The sequence below is a fragment of the Dreissena polymorpha genome, chromosome 13, assembly GCF_020536995.1.
Source record: "Dreissena polymorpha isolate Duluth1 chromosome 13, UMN_Dpol_1.0, whole genome shotgun sequence".
Classification (NCBI taxonomy): Eukaryota; Metazoa; Mollusca; class Bivalvia; order Myida; family Dreissenidae; genus Dreissena; species Dreissena polymorpha.
The window spans coordinates 49,395,201-49,417,504 of NC_068367.1; the positions used below are offsets into that span (position 1 = coordinate 49,395,201).

Here is a 22,304-nt window from a genome sequence, read left to right on the forward strand (position 1 = left end):
TCAATGATGTTGAAATGTGTCGCGTTCTGGCGTTCTGAGAAAACTGGGCATAATGCATGTGCGTCAAGTGTCGTCCCAGATAAGCCTGTGCAGCCCGCACAGGCTAATAAGGGATGACACTTTCTGCTTTAATGGTATTTTTTGTCCCTAATGAAGTCCCTTTTTACCGAAAATCTAGTTTAAGCGGAAAGTGTCGTCTCTGATTAACCTGTGCAGACTGCACAGGATAATCTGGGACGACACTTTATGCACATGCATTTTGCCCAGTTTTCTCAGAATGCGACTCAAATGAATGTGTTGCAGATAGTTGCCAGTCCTCGCAAACGACAGAAAAAGAAAGGACTCCACATGGTGGGGAAAAAAGTGGCGGACAATAAGAGGCAGCCAATAAAAACATGAACTTAGCAATGAATGTGAAGGACAAAAACATGTGTTAATTATAAAATGAGATTTCATTGCCTGTTAACAACAATATAAACTAAGTTGTAATGGTTGGTGAATTATTTATTTCCATGTTAGTTTGGGAACTTATTTTGTCGTGTTGATCCATTTATTTAATATAACTAGTCTGTGTTATCTGATTTTTTTTCTAAGTTATTAATTAATAAGCAAACCTAGTTTTTCAAGTGTAGTACTCATGACTCTTTAAAAAAAAATATCTTATTCTGTGTTTATGAATTGTAAAAGAAGACTTCTTACCAAGTTTTTTTTTATGTTGTAAAATATATGATTCATTATTTAGTTAAACAGTTCTAGTTTTACCTGTTGCTCAACAATGTTGATGATGTTGTTTTCATGTGCTGTTTTACTTAAATGATTATATTTACCATGTTAAGAAATATTATTTATTAAATATTACGGTTGTGTTTGAGTCTTTTTTAATGTATCTGTATGCGGTAATATTCCTTAATCAAACATAATATGTCCCTTGTCAAGAATCCAATCCATTTTGTAACAAGAAATATCTTTAAAAAAAATATATTTGTTGTACATCCTGACTTTGAAATATAGTTAGGAAAAATACGTTTTAAAATAAGCAACTTGATAACAGAGGTTTAATTGTTGTTGTTGTTTTTAATTGTTACTTACACAAAATGTGTGTTTTTATCTGCACATATATTCAAACAACACAGCAATTGCACAGTCTGGTCAGAAACGTTTTGTCGTCTTATTAGGTATTTGACCAGAAAGCGAGATGCGCAGGCTGGGCTATAGCTACGCTGGCTTCATATAGCATAAGACGCGTTTTCGCATGACGCGGGTCTTTAAAAATCTCTGATTTCTTGTAAATGGAACATCTATTCAAAGCACAATACATTTCGAAAGTCAAACTGTTATTTATAGCAAAGTGGTAAATTTCGGTAGCCTTTTTAGTCTTGATTGAACGATTGACAGAAGGGCTGACCGAGAACAGAAAACATTTGTGGTAAGATAAAGGAGCACATACACCAAGCACGTTCTTAGACAGTTCGACCACGTTCTGAAGACAATGGAGAACGGGATGTGAACTTGCTTGAACTTGTAGTTTTGGTCAGAAAATAATCTACAATATGATTGGATGACGTGCATACACAGTTCGCGCTACGTGCAGCTCGTTCCTATTCCGTCCTATCCCGTTGCCAGTCCGTCTTTATCCAGTTCAAATCTGGTAAATGTTCCCATTTTCCCCGTTTGTATACCGTTTCCAGTCAGACCGAGCCCGTTCGATCACGTTCGTACGCAGCTCTTTTTTATTCGTTGTGCAGTGGTAACTCGTTCAAAGGCAGTTCTCACTCCGTCCTACTACGTTCTTAGTACGTTTACCTAGGACGTAGTTGCAGCCACGTTCTGCACGGCGAGCAGAAAACCGACTACGTTCCTGCCAGTTCCAAACATTCTTTCAGTTCTGACTGGTTGTAGATCTGCGCATCGGACTGGCTTCCCAAACCACCAACAATCTATAACGTCATGTTTCAGCTCCATCACCAGTGCATCGCATACTTCTCTCACTACAACGCCTATTGTGGTTCTGGCTACCCGGAAATCATATTGAAGGGTGGCATATCTATCTCTTGTTGCCAGATGACGGAGAGTCATAGCGAGCTTCATTCCTGGTTCGAAAGCCTTTCTGCAATTGGTGTCACTTTTCTCTATTAATGCGGTGATGCGTTCCGAAAGCTCGTCAAATATTGGCAGGGTGATTCTCAAGAAGTTGTAAAAGGACTCGTGGTCGTCCAAGCGGAGCTCTTCGAACAGCTGATGATAATGACCTACGGCTTTTCTTCTCTCTGGTTTTAATCAATTTCTCAACCAACAAGTTCTGTGTCGTCTCCGTCTTCTTTCTCGGCACAACAAAACATTATATTGCTGCTCTTCTAAGATAAATTGCACGAAGCCAACATTTTAAAAATTAACACCTCCAAGATTGTCCATGTTTCAACTTAATATCACAAATGATGATTTTTGAGACAACGAACTCTATTTATATGCACATTGTCTGAACGTATTGCTTTTACGGTTTGAACGTTGTAAAAACTGCATTGAACGCGTACACCGTACTTGGAACCTACTACGAACTGCTTTAAACGAGTTCAACGTATTACGAACTTACTGAGAACGTATAGAACGTGTTGCAAACGTTGTAAAAACTTATCTTTTAGTTTCTATTTATTTGCACGAAACAAGATCGTACTTGAGACTTAGTGCGGACGGCGTCGGTCTGTCTGAGAACGGATTGGACGGACTAGAAACGGACTCGATCGGTGTGGCATCGTACAGGTAATTTCGGTCCGATCGCACTACGTTTTGGCACTTTCCTAACCCGACCTAAGTACGACCGATTCGTTCTTAGTACGTCCATTCCGTTTCCAGTACGTTGTTACTACGTTTAATTGTAGAACGGGATGATCGACAGAAAATTTTTAGTAGGCTCAAAGTTCTGAAACACCTCTCCCGTTCAACCCCGTCCCAGACCGTCCACAAAGTTCGAAGCCAGTTCGTAACACGTTGCTACTACGATCACTCCGTTCTCACACAGTTCGAGCCCGTTTAGTCACATTTTTCAGAACGTACATATACTTCAAACGGAGTCGGCGTATCGGGTGTATAATTAAACAATTTCGGTAGTGATTGTTTTCTCATCTTGAAAGCAATACTGTGTTATCAACGTTTATCGATGTTTCCTGTGGAAATTTAGTGACCGAGCACTGACCCTGAAATTCTGAGTGATGGATTTTAATGCGTAATTGTAACTGGGCCAAAATTTGTGCCCATATGTCGTACGAACATATAGAGAATAGTCTGGAATTCCTTACACTGTACATTGCTTCAGTGAACTTCTTTTTGCTGTACGCGGACGCAAGAATGTAGCAAAAGTTCTGTGGGATATCTCTCGAATCAGCCTTCGAATGTATTCATTCGGGTCTGCTTGCGCTATGTAAAGGTCATCCTAGATGAAAAGCTCGGTTAGACAGCTACACAAAAATACATTTACTTCTGAGCTCGGGATAAAGGCATTACATGCAACATATCATCTAAACAGGGCGAGGCTCTGTCGTTTTTGAGCTGAAGATACTATCTGCAAAATCCTGTCCGTTTTTTTAAGCGTTCCGAATTGTTTTGCACCCGATACGTCGTCTCCATATGATGAACATGTGCAGCCAGTTATTTAAAAATATGATAAATTGTGTTACACTCTGGACAAACTGTATTGTGCCACAATTTGACCTTTTACCTCAAAGAGTTACATTTATCTTTGAGACACAGAGACTGGTCTCACATGGAACACGTGGTCTCCACATATTGGCAAGTTATTTTGGGAAATAAAGATGAAGTTTCAGTCCGGACGGACGTATAATGCCCTTACGACCTTGACCTTTCCACTAGGGACACGGGATTAACACGCGACATACCGTCTCCTCGTGGTTAACATAGTTATGAGAGCTTTATCGAGCATAATTTCCTTAAGCAGGCTAGACATAAATATTTCCAAAACTTATACCACATGCAGACTTGAATTGCGATATTTAAAATAAAACTTTTTCGTATTTCTTGATCAATGATTTCGAAAAAGCCAAAATCTCAACTTGTGTTTCATTGTAAAACCAAGTGATGAGCGGATGCTTGAATAATTAGGGGTTGACTTTTAATTGTTTAGGGCTAAGTTTAAAATAAAGGTTAATTGAATTCGTCTGGCCTCCTGTGCAAAAGTCACTCCAATTTGAGTCCAACTTCAATGTTCCCATAATCGTTTTACATTAAAATATCTACTATGTTTTGTGTTTGTACCTTAACCGGTATATTTGAATGCAAAACCTTTCGTAAAAAGTGGAAATTTTATCGCGTATGTTTTGCCGTACATATGTAATTTCCTTCAAAACTTCCAATGACCTGGAATGTTTTTGTTTGTATGCCTCCCTTGAAGAAGAGGGCAAACATTTTTTGCTGGATGGTCAGTTGGTTGATTTGTCTGTCGGAATACCACTTCGTTTCCGATTAATAACTTGTGAACGGAATGGCCAATTGGCTTGATACTTCCCATTTGCTTTGGCCTTTTCCAGTAGATGGCCCCTATTGAAATTGGGGTCACTGTGTCCAAGGTCACTGTCACACAAAGTGAACATTGTTTCTGATCAATTACTTGTGAACGGAGAGACCGATTGGCTTGATACTTCCAATGTGCATTGGCGTTTGGATAGTAGATGGCCCCTATTGAAATTGGTTTCTTTATGTCAAAGGTCATAATCACAATAACTCGTCAACTGATTCATCCATTGGCTTGATACATCCCATTAGCATTTGCCTTGGTCAGTAGATGCCCCCTGTTGAAATTGGGGTCAAAGGTCACTGTCACAATAAATGTGAAAATCGTTTCCGATCATTACATCAAAAACGAATTGACCGATTGGCTTGATACATTACATGTGCATTGGCCTTTGACGATAGATGACCCCTTTTGAAAATGGGGTCACTATTTCAAAGGTCAAGGTCACTGTGGCATTAATTGTTTAATTGGTTTCCGTTCGATATGTCATCAAAGGATTGTGTGATGTGCCTTATACTTTGAAGATGCATTGACCTTGATACGGGATATCGTTAGGGCCATCGTGGTTTCACATGAAAATCCAGAAAATTGCGATAGTGCGATAATACGATGACGACAATACGATGGCGACAGTACGATTACGACAATGTCACATTGCAACAATACGATGGCGACAGTGCGATAGTACGATGGCGATAATACGATGACGACAGTACGATGACTATCGCATTGTCGCCATCGTACTGTCGCATTGTCGCCATCGCATTGTCGCCATCGTACTATCGCATTGTCGCCATGGTACTATCGCATTGTCGCCCTCTTGATTTTAATGTGTAACCACGATGGCCCCAACGGTATTCCGTACCTTGACCTGTAGATGATCCCTATTGTGTCTTATCCGTAAGTCACACTAATATTATAGATTATTCTATATCCAATAAATTCATCCAATCGGCATTCTTCATATGTACCACGTGACCGTCCAATATATTCCGGTATTGTATCCAAAAAGTCTGTATTTTTCCATATTGGACAGTTGAGAACAAGTGCGCTAAGCAATTGTTTTATAACGATACCGAGAAAAAGTATCCGAATGTACTACAATCGACTCACACGGGCGCTTGTCTGGAAAATAGCAAAAGATGCAATTAAAGTATTTTAAAATCAAAATTAAAATGAAACAAAGAGCTGAAGAAAAGGATATAGAATAAAAAACTTATTAGACGTTTAAACTGTACAATACGTGATATATTTGGACTCGCACACAGTTTGAAGTCATATTGGACAAGCCGTTATGACGTCAAACTGTGTGCTCGTCCAAATATATCTCCGTATTGTACACTTCTAATAACCTATAATTGTAGTCAGTTTTGTAGCAAAAAATCATTTGACAATACCCTTTTTTATGGTTATTGTTGTTTTTTGTTGTTGGTGGTGTTGTTTGTTTGTTGTTGTTGTTTTTTGTGTTGTTTTATTTATTTATTTATGTATTTATTATTTTTTGTTGGGGGGGGGGGCATCTGCATCTTATTTTGTCTAAAGTTTGCGTTTCATAGCGTGCATGTCTTTACTTGGGAATGGCTTCGCGTAATTATATACATGTAAATGTACATGTATTAATATTCTACATGTCTGTGAAATATACTAACATACAAAATTGCTCGCAACATTCCGAGTACGCCAAATTATTTGGACAGTAAAAGTTACTATTTCGAGTTCCTTCATTATCGGCGTTTTGAGTTATTATCTTGACAACATGATGTAATAAAGAAGTAAAATGCTAAGACAAAACACACCGTATTTGCTTTAAACTCAAACAAAAGATGCGCATTCAAACAAGTAAACGCACAAAAGAAAAGGCATTAATTTCAGCGTGAATATTTACTTCATAACGAAGCCATCTTATCGGTGTCTCGCTATTGGTCGACGACAAACGCAACGCAAACAAGACAGCCAAAAGGTCACAGGCATCCACCTGATACCAGATGGAACTCGTAAAGTTCTGAGCAGGTATAGTGTTAACAAACTTAAAATACAGCAAACCACAGGCACTCGGCATTAGCTACTACCCCCCCCCCCCCCCCCCCCCCCAAGCTGCTACCCCCTTCCCAAACTCTCAAAATTGTCCATTAGTAATAAAAAAATAACATGACAAAAAAGTTCGTCGAAAAAAAATATAAATTTTTACTTATAATTATAACAAGGTATGTGACTTAGACCCTTGAATTGCTGATTTCGGCATACCAGCCAATTTCCGTGGTAATCAGATCGATTCTTGGAAATGTTGTTGCAAGTTGGTTTTTTGATGACCGCTTTACGGCAGACTTATGCGAACATGCATCGATTTATTCATTCAGTATGAAGTCTTCTGCGTTGTTTGATACCAGAATTGTGTAAATCGGTTTGAAAATTGATGGAGAAGTGAGCTTCGGAAATTGGCTGGTATGCCGAAATCAGCAATTCAATGGTCTAAGTCACATACCTTGTTATATATATAAATAATTATAAAAAAAATTGACGAACTTTTTTTGTCATGGGGGTAGTAGCTAATGCCGAGTGCTTGTACAGCAAACTATCCCAACCTCGAAAGGAATTGTATTTAAACGGACGCTAAGAACGAATGTTCACATCATGTTTCATGATGATTAATCAAGAACTCAAAACACATGCCTTCAACAGTGTTGACTTTGTTTCGTTATAGTCTTATAGAGGAAACTGCTTTAAACCCTGGCAGCAATAATTTTCGACGAATCGAAGCCGTGTTTAAATTCGGCCAATATTTCAGTAGAACTCATAAGAAATAATGAACCGAACTCGACTTGTTGCTAGTGTGGTCAAAATCTGTTACTATAGCAACATATATAATGAAAAATGCCCCAACCCTTGGACGTCGTGCCTTTCAGCGGCCTCGTTTTTAATTAACCCTTATACCCATAAAACTGTTTTAAGTAAGTTTAATTATAAATGGGCAAACATTTTGACTTCTAGAGTGTTCATAAGGTTTAACAAAAGCCGGATAAGGCAAATTTCCTTGCCCCTTGACGGCCACGGTTGTGTAAACGGACTCGGAAATTTCGAACATGGTTGAGGTATTATTGTAACTTTTTTTTTTGAACAACTTCATTATAATTGGGAAAATGCGATTTTCAGAGAGTTCACAAGGTGAATAAAAACTGTAAACCACTCTATATTTATTATCGACGACGACATTAAGTTTTGATCAGTTGCGCTAAAAACACAAACATTGGAAACTGGTTTATGGCCTTAAGGAGATAATTGTCACTTTTGTAAGAGTGCAATAATACAATATGTATAAAATCTAAAATGTGTTCACGTTAATAACACACAAGTTAATATTTTTTGTAAATGTTCTTGAAAAAAAATCTAACGGAAATTAGATCTGACTGTAGCTCGATGCAGTTGCTGCTCGGAGTCAACTTCTGCCGACCAGATTTTGATATTGTCCTTCAAAAGTTCCAGGAGCAATGCGCTGTCTTTCCGTGCCTCTTCCGGTTGGATGTTCAGTTCGTTTACTCCAGCGGACACCGCGTCTTTCGCCATATCACACGCGATCTCGTGGGATTCGAGAATCTCAAAATGGAATACCGAGAAATTCAAAACGAGGCCCAATCTGAGAGGATGGCTGGCGGAAAGATGTTCGCGGGCTAATTCGAGCGCATGTGCATAGGCGACTTTCGCGCTGTCGAAAACGCGGTCACTTGTGGTGTATCGGCTAAATTCGGACAGATATCGGAAATAATCGCCTTGCATTTTATGGTAAAATATCTTATTCTCAACGTCTATCGTATGGATAAGGTACGTATCAATCAAATGCAAAACTTCATTGCAGCAAGCTTTCAGTTCGTCCTCGATTTTCATTCGATATTCTCTACTTAGATCTCGTCTGCGACTGGAGCTATCTATCTTCTGCTCGATGGTTGAAATCACCCGCCAGGCGGCACGCTTGTTTCCAACATGGTTCTTGTAGGCGTTCGCGAACAGGTTTCGCTCCTCGACTGTCAATTCTTGTCCTGTCACGACGATTGCCCGGATGTGACTTACCATGTCCTCCCAACGCCCAGCCTCCTCTGCCAACTGCGCGCGCTCTAGCAGCGTCCTGCGATCATCACTCGACATTTTATGCTGCAAACCAACAACAGCTTGTACGAACTAGAGTTATCACAATCTACTAACAGTTCAAAGCTATTTTGACGTCTAAAGGCGCGCGTAAAATGTGTTCCGATAACTATAAGCGGAGCTTTTGGCAACAATTTTGTCGACGAAAATGAAAAAATGTCCCACAATATCCTTAAAAAGTCAAAATAAAAATGATATATCTCACTGCTGCATAAAGAGTTTATTATTGAATCTTTTTCGGAGTCAGATAGGATTAAAGTTCGCCTTGTGATCTTATTTTCTTTATCGGTTTGAATCCGTTAATATAATGCGCGTGTTCAGCTAAATTTTAAGTCCAAAGAGCCGCTACCGCATTTCTTACTCCTATCTCATGAAAACGACATATTCATGTTCACGCTGACGACAAATCCAGTTTCTCGAATTTTAAAATTCACCGTTGTTTTCTATTTTCTTAGCAAACGTATGTACGTGATGATTTAAACAGCAAAACTGTCCGGATACTCCACCTGAACATTTCAAGTATCTCACAATCAATACACACAGCTGCTACAGGCGATATCTGTTATTGTCCAATTCCAGACGTTCAATAAATTTAATTCCAATCAAAAGAACGTCTTCTTTGCGAGCCTTTAATGCACTTTTTTACAGTGTGTCACTAGACGGTTGACAGTCTATAATCGATTCAATTAATTCATTATGTATACATCCGAGCAATCACAACCTGGAATCGTCCTATCTTCTCCAGTAAAAATATCACGAATCTAATAGATCTTCATCGAAAACTAAACAAAAGTACAATTATTGTGTCCGTTGTTAAGCCTTGGTAAAAATATTGTTTCATTGTCAACGAGTTTAGGAAAAGCCTAATGTGCATATATTATTTCCTGATCGAAGATTTGCTGCTTGCGTGATCGCATAAAGTTACAAAAAAGTAACTACAAATAACTTGTTTTATCTACACTTTATTCAACTCTGTGTATTAATCCGCTGTAATTTCAGTCGCCGCAATAGACGATTCGAACGGTGTCGTTTAAACCTATATTAAATTACTCATTTAAATGCCCAAAATTTGACACAAATCTTTCTTTTTTGTATCCATTAAAACATGCCATTTGATATCATCGATCCAATTTTTATGTTATTATGGCTCTTAAAAATACAAGGCCGTTGTATCGATAGAATTTCTCATCAAAGAATTGCGAATAATTGGTTTCACAAGTTTTGCTTTATTCCCAAATTATATAAGCAAATATCGCGTGGTTTATTTGATCGAATATTTATAAGGTCATTGCATTACAACAAATATTACAAAGTCGCTGACTTTCAAAGAGGTTGACCGTATGATTACGGATTTATGAAAGTAATTAATTTAACAAAGCTTTATCGTAAAATGAAATTTGGGTTAACCTGATTAAAAACTGATCGTCCCACATAATGATTACTTATTCATGATCATATTTCTATGCAAAATATATTTTTACAGTATATTACATATGCATGGTTGTCGCAAAAATACAGCATCATTGATGGGGAACAATGTTTTTAGCTATCACTTATTATACAGGCATATTTGTATTACCGTATAAGCCGTCTCAAGCCCATAAAGTTAATATGCATGTTCCCCAGTACATGGTCTGGTCGACATCAGATTTACTATTCGGGGATTGCGAATATGAGTCCAATCATGTGTAAGGGATGTTCGCTGTGTACATGTTAAGTTTACCCTATTTAATTCAGCTCGACCAAACGAAATGCCTGAGACTTATTTAAACTCGCCGTTTCCTGGTTAGAATCAGTACTTGGTGTCCCTGGGGGAGATATAACAAGAAATATCTTTAAAAAAAGATATACGGCGTTGATTGTGGTTGGATTTGGTGAAAGGTAAAGAGTTCAATGAATGAGATCAAAGATAGCAAATGTCTTTTTCTGTGCAGTTCTTAGCTGCATGATACGCAGTACGGGATGTTACGCGGAGTTTTCGCGGCTTATTTTACATTATTACAAATTGCTGGTCATAAACCTACAGATACAAAACAGAAAACCAAAAGAAGAATGGAAGTGAAATTAAAACATTAAGTCAACCGGCTACACGCGAAGTATCCGTACATATTTTAAATATTCATATGCGCGTTCTTCGAACAAACCTGTTTTAGTGGTTTGTCGATTATTAACAGTATTGAGAATCATCGCGCTCATGCTTAAAGGGGCTTTTTCACAGATTTTGGCATGTTTTGAAGTTTGTCATTAAATGCTTTATATTGATAAATGTAAACATTGGATCTAAAAAGCTCCAGTAAACAATCAAGAATAAAATTAATAAAAGCAAAAAAGTAGACCGCATCAGGGCTCGAACTAGTGACCCCCGGAGTCCTACAATTAGTCTGCTCGGCCATCCTGCCAAGTATGTATGAAAGACGTATTTTATACTTTATATAAACAATCTTAGTAGTTTCACAAAATTAAACGACAACAACAGAACTCTCCAAATTATTCAATCGTTTCGCGTTACAACGCTTTATAATTTTCAGGTTTTTAAATCGTCAAAAGATGCATATAATGGCTATATTAGACCATGGTAAATGTTCAGTATTACTGTTACCTCACAAATATCATAACTAAAACGAAAATTTGCGAATCTGAAACAACTTTTTCGGCGTAAGCTGTATTAAGCCAGCTTTTCACCTTAGCCTGACCTTTGTTAGCGTCCAATAGAAATCAAATAAAACTTCCCGCGGCCAAGTACAGATGAATACACTTCATTGACTGCATTGGCTGATTTGAGAATACGACAAGAACATTGGAAACATGTCCGCGTCTTTGTAACACTGTTTTACTGCGTGTTCAGCATGAAACAATTTTATATCTAATGAAAAGGCTTAATAGATAGAACAGTTTTACACTCAATCTCGACATCAATACAGTTTGTGCGTCCACCTTTTATTTTTAGAAGATTTTCAGCGCGAGAACGTTTGCACTTAAAGGCTATTTTCTCATATTTAGTACTAACTTCCATACTCCTGTCAACATGTTAACATGTTAAAGTATAGAGAGCAGTGGAAGCGAAGACTCACTTTAATGCATTGCATTTCAACTCGCGAGGTATATCGGGTCAATTTTCGGCCACTGTGTGTGAATGTCAGGGTTTACATACAGGTCATCGCTGCGTCTCTACCCTATGTGCTGATCGGAGTTCGCGGCCAGGAAAATAATCGTTACATAATAAAGACGCTATAGCGTGAACTAGGTGAACTGGAATTTTCTTTAGACCAGACAGATGTTAAATGAAGATATCCAGCGATATCATATGGTATGTCAATAATAGATTCTTAATGTGTTTTACAACAATATCATGATAAATATTATTTTTAGTTAATTTAACAAGAATTATGCCATCATATTGACTAATGAATTAAGCATGAGCGCAATGATTCTCGATACTGTTAAAAATCGAATCAAATAGCAACGCCAGACAAACCACTAAAACAGGTTTGTTCGAAGAACGCGCGTATAAATATTTAAAATATATACGGATACTTCGCGTGTGGCCGGTTGACTCATATGTTTTAATTTCACTTCCATTCTTCTTTTGGTTTTCTGTTTTGTATCTATACGTTTATGACCAGCAATATGTAATAATGTAAAATAAGCCGCGAAAACTCCGCGTATCATCCCGTACTGCGTTTGCTGCAGCTGAAAACTGCACAGAAAAAGACATTCGCTATCTTTGATCTCATTCATTGAAGTCTTTACCTTTCATAAATTATATCGCTGAATATTTTCATTTGACATATTTCTGGTCTAAAGAAAACTCCACTGCCAGATTCTTGAGTCAGATAGACTTCAGCCCTTATCAGACAATAATGGTCTGGAGCTGTTAATGAGATAACATGCTGAGATTGACCCTTTGAGAAGGTTAACCCGAGAAAGTGATTTATTGCTGCTGACCGCAAGTCTTCCAGATAACCCAAACACTTCACTTAGTTCACGCGATTGCGTCTATATTATATACGATTATTTCACTGGCCGCGAAGTGACCCTGATACTGGCGCTGGCAATCCTAGGTGCACGCACAAACTGCATTGATGTCGAGAGTTTAGCGTAAAACTGTTCTATCTATCAAGCCTTCATTAGAGATAAAATTGTTTCATGCAGTAAAACAGTGATACAAAGACGCGTCGATGTTTCCAATGTTCTGGTGGTATGTTCAAATCAGCCAATTGAATAAATGAAGTGTATTCATTCGTATCTAGCCGCGGGAAATTTTATTTGAATTTTATTGGATACTTACAAAGGTCAGATAAGGTGAAAAGCTGGCTTATACAGCTACGCCGAAAAACCGCTCCCACAGTGGGTATCTTTTACCTTCCGGATAAACAAGTTCCATCTTTCACGACTCCTGTTTAATGCTTATTTTTAGCGGCTTTTTTACATCTCGTATAAATAATATTGCCACGGAATAAGATTTGTACTCGTACTTATTCTGGCATAACCATTTTTCCCCGAATTAAACGTTTTGTTGCGCTTTATTCTTTTATTGTATGTCGATTTATGTAAGAGTTCATTTTACATGTACAAATATATTTTTTCAACAATAACTATAAATAAAAAATTATATGTAAACTATATGAATTAAGTGAACGAGAGCATTTTAATTTCCATTAAGCAATCGTATTTTCGGTGTGCAATTTTTGTAACAATTTTAAACCAAATTATGATTCAATGTTTATTGGTGCAACGGAAATTCAAAGCTTATGATGCATAGTAAAGATTTTTTTTTTAATTTTGAGCCGCGCTATGTAAAAACCGGGCTGGATGCATGTGCAGTCCGCACAGTCAATTAAGGACGACACTTTCCGCCTTTAATGGATTTTCATTACAAAAACACATCTTTACATGCTAGTAGATACTTCCTGCATCTGCATTTACCCGGAGCGCGGCTCATGTGTATATATGTAATATATGTTAATATATTGTAATAATATGTAATAAGACTTAATGTAAAAGGTAAACATATCCTTGATAAATTGACAAATTGTTTGGTGAGATGCTTTTGTTTCTATTGTATGAGTGTTAATATCGTATGCAAGATTATGTCCTGTTTAATTAACAATAATTATAATAAATGTATAGGGCTTGATAATATTTTTACGTCGCAATGTAAGTTTTTTTTATCGCACATTCCTTTAATAGTCTAATGTTCTTCATATAATTTTTTTCACACACATATTGCAGATTTAATAGACTAGAATAATATGCTTCAAAAGACATTTCACCGCTGTTCTCAAAATAGTAAAAAGTTCTTTATCATTTATATTCGTTTTGAATAAATAGTTTTCGGGACAATTCGCTCGGTTACGATACAACATAGAAAAAGCTTTTTTATTTACCGGTAGAAATCACTTGACATACTAAAGTCGACAAGCTTTGGTTTCAAACAATATTTTCGATCTGTTCTGTTCTATTAACACGTAAGATCACGAAGTTATCGAGAATATCGAGTCTTAATAAACTCACCAAGGGATGTGCTCGATTTTGAAATAATCCTTCAATATGCATTTACACATATAGCTAACAATGTTTACATCCCTTTGAAATTACGAACCGTATCAACAGTTATTATTTGAACGTAATTCTCCTTGGTAGATAAAAAAGATTCAGATTTATGTGTACCACGGAGCGTATATTGATATTGTCTCATCTAGAGTCCGTGTGTGTACCTATATTACATGTGGTGTGGAGATCCGGATAAAATCTTTTGAAAAGAAGACCCGTCTAGTATTGACTAGAGTATACTAGTATCTGGTTTACCGTGTTCTGTTTACAACTGATACTGAAGGTAAACTCTAATGAAAAGTTAATATAAATCAAGCAACTATGAATTAAAATCAAGCAACTATGAATTAATATGTATAAGAATTCCTTAACTAAGTCTAAGATATAAAAAAACGATTAATATTGGAATTTTTAACACATTTCTCATGGGTGTAAATACATAAATATTATCTGAACATATGCATGACTGTTTGCTTCTTATGCAAAATTCTAAATGTTTGGACTTTATAATATTATGCATATGCTACTCCTAAGATAGGTGCCAAGATGAAAACCATGACAAAAATATAAAATGTTTATAAATTGATAAGCAAACGAAATTGGGAAATACACATTGGGACATCTTCTTATTTTCACGCATACTCAGTCAGCTGAATATGCATTTAAAACAAGTACATCAAAATGAACAAACTTCAAATCCGTGAAATGATAACAAATATCCCAAAGTTCCTAACCGCAAACGTTTCCAGCTTTGCTCTGCGTTTAATCTATCTACTCCGTGTTTATAAATCTCTCGTTACATTCATCGATTTCGGTGAATGCATGGCTGCGAGTTTACTATACTATGCGCCGCTTATGAGACGCATAGTTGGCTACCGTCCAAGTGATTACATCGTGTTTTTAGATACGAACACTAGCGGTGTAATTTGTGAAGTGCAACGAGGTTTTTAGCATTAATTTAGCGATACTTAAAGTACAGGACTTATTCAAAATGTCTGAAAGTCGAGATGACTTAATCATAAAGGCTAAATTGGCCGAACAGGCCGAAAGATACGATGAAATGGCCGAGTGTATGAAAAAGGTCGCCGCAAGCGGGCCTGAGCTGAAATCGGAGGAACGTAATTTATTGTCAGTTGCTTACAAAAACGTGGTCGGGTCGCGTCGCTCTTCGCTCCGTGTGATTTCCAGCATAGAGGAGAAGGAAAAGGATGAAACAAAGGGGGCTACCGTGAAGTCGTACAGGGAGAAAATCGAGAAAGAGTTGACGGAGATGTGCGAGGTAGTCATTAAACTGTTGGACGATGTGCTGTTACCGAACAACAATGAGACGGACAGTAAAGTGTTCTTCCTCAAAATGAAGGGCGACTACTACCGCTACCTCGCCGAGGTGGGTTCCAGGAAGGATGAAGTTGTCAACAAATCCAAGATCGCGTATGAGGAGGCGTACAAAGTGGCCACCGAAAATCTCCAGGCGACGAATTCAATACGCCTCGGTCTGGCATTGAATTTCAGTGTATTCCATTACGAGATCATGAACAACTCCGCGGAGGCATGTCGCCTGGCCAAGACGGCGTTCGATGACGCCATTGCAGAGTTAGATAATCTGGACGAACACGCCTATAAAGACAGTACCCTTATCATGCAGCTCCTTAGAGACAATCTTACGCTGTGGACCTCAGAAAATCCCGAAGCCGAGGACGACTAGTGACACTTGATAACAAACATAGAGAAAACATGTGTTTTTGTTGTTTTTTTAGAGGAATATTTGTAATTATATATAACAAATATATTACAGTGAAATATTTTAGTGAATGTTAAACTAGTTGCCGGTAAATTCGGATCTGCGTAGTTTTAAAGAAAACACCATGCTTCAGGTAAAATGAAAGGCGTATGTTATTATTTTGTTTTATGAATAAATCAACATGCAATACATTTGATATGGAAACTTTTGTATAAGAGATTTAAGTACGTGATTTTATTAAAATTATGAGTAACGTACACAATCAATAAGCATACTTTAGATTAAACAGTTTAAACATGTCATGACACTTGTAACAGTCTTCAATATTTGTAGTTTCATGTTGTATGGCCAAAGTGACAGCATGTTGGATGCTGTGTTTCAATCTGTACGCCTCCATATTGTATCGTTGTTGTACATAACACTTCCCATAATGTCCTGATTGTATGAATTTCGTTATTCTTCATTTTCAACACCATGTTTTACTACCTGTTGTCCAAATATAATTATGTATGTTCTGGTATATAGCACACACTTGTTTATAATACTATGTTTTTAAAATGTTGTTTCTATATTTAAAATACCTGTTCGTTATTCGATTATTAATAAACCAGATCCAAACTGTGCACATGAATCTTTTTCCATGTATGTTCATTTTCTTAGATGTCCTATATACATGTGTAATTGTATATGGGTATTATAAGCAGCTTACGAATTTTTTTTACAATTATATACTTGATATCGCGTGCTTTATAACTCTAAGATTCAAGAATACTAATGTCATGTTTTTTTATTCATTAATCCATAACTATAAGTTTCAAGTTTATTTTAACATTATTGAATAGATTGCATAGTTATCAAGTTCATTTTGTCTCAAGTACATCGTGCAATGATCAGTATTAAGTTTGGAACATACATCGTATATTGTACAATTAGGGAGTGTTATAAAAACAGCACATACTCGTCCAGTGATAAACAATTATCGAGGTCCAGCGGTACATACATGTATGTGCGTTATAATTAGCACCAAATGTTAAATAGCCTGCCAATATGTCAGCGTTTACCAATAACAGCACGACATTATCATATACTGCAAACGTCATATAAAGCTGACTATGTGCCGAATGTATCTGACAGCTAATCATATACAGCTGATTATCGTAATGACATGTCTGTCACAGTGTCACAGAGAAATTGCACGTATAGCTGATACTGCTTGTATATAGCTGATCATAGAACGTATACAAAATTAATGATCCCTAATCGTGTACAACACATCACAAGGCGTGTGCAACTGATCACAGACCGTAATCAACTAATGACATTCCGTTTGCAACTTATCACATACCGTGTACAACTGATCAAAGATCGTATGCAACTGATCACAGTTCTTATATAGCTTATCACAGACCGTTAACAACTGATAACATGGCGTATACAACTGATCACAGACCGTATATAACTTATCACATGTCGTTTGCAACTGATCACAGACCGTATACAACTAATCACAGACCGTATACAACTGATCACAGACCGTATACAACTAATCACGGACCGTAAACAACTGATCACAGACCGTATACAACTGATCACAGACCATATACAACTGATCGCATGCCGTATAACACTGATTAAATGCCGTGCACCACTGATCACAGACCGTATACGTCTAATCAAAAGCCGTGTTCAACTGATCAAATACCGTGTACATGCCGTGTACTGCTCATCATCGGTCGTATACTGCTAATCACAGGCTGTATATTTTGCTAACTGTCATACACAGAAGATCTATTACAATACAGTGATTAATTGGAACGGTGATAACCATACATGCGTGACATTGGATACATTTAATGCAGTGAATTAATTGCATCGTATCATCGCTTAAAGTAATTTTACGCACACATTAAAATCTGAAGACGCGTTAGACAAACAGAGCTTTGATTTTTATTGATTTTATTTTTCAATGATTGTTTTTGTAATTGAATGAGCGAGTGACAAGCCAAGGTGCGGTTCAACCACTTACCGGTAACTCTATCAGCTACGGTCGTAACCGGTTCATTTACTCGGCTTGGACTTCAATATCAATCTACATTTTATTAGAAATGATTATCGGGTTTAGTTCAATGTAACGATAGAACGGGTTTTATACACAACGGATAAACATATATTTCAATTATATCTTGCAACTTTCAATATTGAAAGAAATACTTTAGATTAAATTGTACTTGAAATATCTCTGGTTTTATTGCAAACCAGCGTGAAATCAATAAATTGTAATATAGAGAGTAGTCAAACAATTGGATTGTAAGCACTTCTTAAAATGGCATGTACACAATAGCCATAACTCATACTGAACTCAATCGACAATAGAACAGAACAGAACAATACGTTATTTCTCGCAGGTATACATAGATACAACATGGGGGAATACATGCAGCTACATGTTAAATGTGAAGGCTTGATTCGTTTAATTTCAGATTTCCGATATGATTTCAAGGTTTTTTTTACGTTCCACTAAGCCAAATGTTTCTCGGATAGAATGTCGCAATGGTGTTTCTCTCGTTAATTCAACAAAATATCTTTGTTTAAAAATAACAACACCAAATCCTGAACATATGACTAAAACATATTGCAAACATTAAACAATGCCGTATTCGACAAAACACGCTCGAAATATCAATTACAGCAGTATATTTTACAATTATAACAACATGCACGCGTACATGTATACACGGGTGGTGCAAAAGCTATCAGCTTACATGAATGTCGTACGTCAAGAGCATTCACTACTAAGATGCATAGTTTCTCAACAATCGAAACCCGGAAGGACGTGCTAAAACCATGAGTTATATGGACGTATTGAAACAAAGGGCATAACTCACACAACTTTCCGTTTTGTGCACGATAGGTACTTATTTCGTGGAATAATTCATGAAAAATTTATACCATCAACTGAAAGTATGTACATCATGAGAATGAAACAAGAAGTGAGAACATGGTATACTTATGAAGCAGTTTCTTTCCTACATAGAATTCCTACTTATAATATTTATAAGAAAAAAATACCCGCACTATGGGATATCTGGGCTAAATGCATGTACATACACTTAACTTGTCGCCCAAGTTTAGCCTGTGAAAAACGCACTGGCTAATCAGGGACGACACTTTCTGTCTCTACTGGATTGTTGTTTAAAAGATACGTGTTTTATACAAAAAATCCATAAAATCGAAAAGTGTCGTTTCTGATTAGCTTATGCCGACTGGGACGCGTGTAAGCACATGTGTGCCGACTGAGAAGGCTAATCTGGGACGAGTGTAAGCACATGTGTGCCGACTGAGCAGGCTAATCTGGGACGAGTATTAGCACATGTGTGCCGACTGAGCAGGCTAATCTGGGACGAGTATAAGCACATGCGTGCCGACTGAGAAGGCTAATCTGGGACGAGTGTAAGCACATGTGTGCCGACTGAGCAGGCTAATCTGGGACGAGTGTAAGCACATGTGTGCCGACTGAGCAGGCTAATCTGGGACGAGTGTAAGCACATGTGTGCCGACTGAGAAGGCTAATCTGGGACGAGTATAAGCACATGTGTGCCGACTGAGAAGGCTAATCTGGGACGAGTGTAAGCACATGTGTGCCGACTGAGCAGGCTAATCTGGGACGAGTGTAAGCACATGTGTGCCGACTGAGAAGGCTAATCTGGGACGAGTATAAGCACATGTGTGCCGACTGAGCAGGCTAATCTGGGACGAGTATAAGCACATGTGTGCCGACTGAGAAGGCTAATCTGGGACGAGTGTAAGCCCATGTGTGCCTATTGAACAGGCTAATCTGGGACGAGTGTAAGCACATGTGTGCCGACTGAGAAGGCTAATCTGGGACGAGTATAAGCACATGTGTGCCGACTGAGGAGGCTAATCTGGGACGAGTATAAGCACATGCGTGCCGACTGAGCAGGCTAATCTGGGACGAGTGTAAGCCCATGTGTGCCTATTGAACAGGCTAATCTGGGACGAGTGTAAGCACATGTGTGCCGACTGAGAAGGCTAATCTGGAACGAGTATAAGCACATGTGTGCCGACTGAGAAGGCTAATCTGGGACGAGTATAAGCACATGCGTGCCGACTGAGCAGGCTAATCTGAGACGAGTGTAAGCGCGTGCATTAAGCTCGGTTTTTTCCAGAGCGAGGCTCATATCAATATACAAAGAGATAACTTTCTCCTACTCTGCTTCTAGAGCTTTCTATGTTGATCTTTATCTAGATAATAACCCTTGCAGCTTTCACAATAAAATTTAACAAACAAAAACAATAACACAACCAACTGTCTTTCTTTAAATTTCATGCAGTTCCTGCAGTTAATGAATGAGTGTAATGTTAATTTTATTACAAAACAAATTGCTTTTACAGATCTAAACTGACGACCATAATTGATCCGCGTTATGCGAAAATTGGTCTAAAGTAGCATGCAAAAAGGATGTAATGCGGCAAGCGTAGCTCTAGACAAGCTTTCACAGGCGCGCATTGAGATCAGGAGCTGTTCTGTCCGCTATCAAGTCATGCCATAATTCTTGGTCGACTTAGCGGAAATAGTAGCAGGCGCAGGCTGGTCTTCAATTATGCTGGTATCATCTGTCATTAGACCCATTTTCGCATGACGCGGGTCGTATGGAGCTGATGTACATTTATCTTTATTTCAAGACCCGCATGTGGTTATCATTAAGTTTGGGTATGGTTTCGCACCTGAGACAACTGTGATAATAGGCTAGGCAGTGGCTCGCGAAAAATATATGAGTATACGACTACACAATATGATAAATATTTCTCCGCCAATCCTTCGCTCGGTGTAATTTTATCTGTGAAGTGTTAACAATCCATTCCCCAGTGTGACTTGTTTTTAATTTGCTCTACGCAACTGCAATGTGCTGTAATTTACCCTAAAAAAGCGAATCGATTGAAACATGTGCTTAATTAAGGGATACAATATTCATAAATATAGCCATGTATGTCACACGACGTAAGGGAGACTATCGCGTGGTCGAGGCGACTGTTCTACGCTAAGCGATAAATCTGAATGAAACCTTTATGACTCATCCTACAATCATGTCGATCATGCCGGCTGGGATTGTTAAAAACGTCTGCACTATGTTACACACGCTTGCAAGATGGCCGTGCAATGTTTTTTTTATGAAAATGACAGTTCTGTCATTATGTCAACACACCATGTCAACACGTAAATATCAGTTATTTTAGTAAGAAGCCAATACCAGCTTTCTGCTGGAAGCGATATTAGCCGTATTTAAAGCGCTCGATTTACTATTGATTCTTAATGATAATTTAAACTCGGAGCTAGTATAGGCGACAATTCACCATACTTCGTATGGGTTATAATGAGGTTAGAAACCATATCAAAACGCCGAAGGCACTGCAGTTGTTCGCTTATGTGTGTACAGAGTACCGCACTTTTGCGTAAACACAAAATCGAGTTTTTCAATCAAATTGCGTTTTCTTTTGGTCAGCACAACTGTGGGTTAAATAAATAAAATAAATTGCGCTTTGGTTGTGCGTGGAAAATCCTCATTTCGACAGTATCGTCACCATTATTATTATAATCATAAGTGTCGTTAGTGTAATTCGTCATCGTCATCATCGCCAAAATCACCAACATCACTATTGCAATCATCGGTCAATTCCCATTCGCTCTGATAAAGAGCATATCAGGAATACTCGTGTATTGTTACTTATGATGTGTCTTTGAATCATGTGATACACTTACGATGATTGTGTATTTTTTATGTATTATATGCCGATGATGATAATCACATGATAATATTCTGATGACGGCAAAGACGATTATGGCGATAAATTCTTGATGATGTAGACGAAGGCGATAGAAGCGGCGATATTGTTGTTGTTTTTGATGATAATTATGTCGATTTGTGTCGTTTTTTGCGATTATGTTTTTGCGTCTGATGGTGAGGATGGTGAAGAAGAGGAGGATAAGGATTACAAATAAGGTATTGAGGAGCGCGACTATGAACAAAGTTAATTACATTTAGTTATATCGTCACAAACAACAACCATCGAACACAATATACGGTGTTCAAGCCAAAGTCATTGCATTCCTACGGTTATGTTATTTAAGGTTGAAAACAAATGTTCGCTTTAACAGCAAAGTGTGGTGTGACAGGTCAAAATTATTATTTCCGATAATTGCAACATAAACGCTGAAATTTGGATATGCTTGCTGATATAACTAATGTAAAAGGCAATATGCACAGCGTTGATTCCATTAATTCTTTAAGTAAATTAGTTTATGATTGTTTTATCATTCTATTGCAATACGTA

General features: G+C 37.7%; 3 protein-coding genes across 7 annotated transcripts in view; 2 read left to right on the plus strand and 1 right to left on the minus strand.

Annotated features, from left to right (window-relative positions):
• The window catches only part of LOC127856118 (uncharacterized), a 55,937-nt gene extending 55,071 nt beyond the window's left edge, over positions 1-866 (plus strand). For all 5 annotated transcript variants that reach the window (XM_052392115.1, XM_052392114.1, XM_052392116.1 and 2 more), the window contains one exon: positions 304-866. In XM_052392115.1, coding sequence (XP_052248075.1) covers positions 304-377 — 74 coding nt within the window. In that variant the 3' untranslated portion in view covers positions 378-866. The remainder of the gene's footprint in view (positions 1-303) is intronic.
• Positions 867-7,906: 7,040 nt separating this feature from the next.
• Positions 7,907-8,659, minus strand: LOC127854649 (uncharacterized). The gene is made up of 2 exons (XM_052389712.1): positions 8,471-8,659; positions 7,907-8,113 (listed from the first exon to the last, which is right to left on the minus strand). Exons 1-2 carry the CDS (start codon positions 8,657-8,659, stop codon positions 7,907-7,909), a joined length of 396 nt encoding a protein of 131 aa, XP_052245672.1.
• Positions 8,660-15,055: 6,396 nt separating this feature from the next.
• Positions 15,056-16,576, plus strand: LOC127856124 (14-3-3 protein beta/alpha-like). The gene has a single exon (XM_052392126.1). It carries the CDS (start codon positions 15,204-15,206, stop codon positions 15,915-15,917), a length of 714 nt encoding a protein of 237 aa, XP_052248086.1. The 5' UTR covers positions 15,056-15,203; the 3' UTR covers positions 15,918-16,576.
• The last annotated feature ends 5,728 nt before the right edge of the window (positions 16,577-22,304 follow it).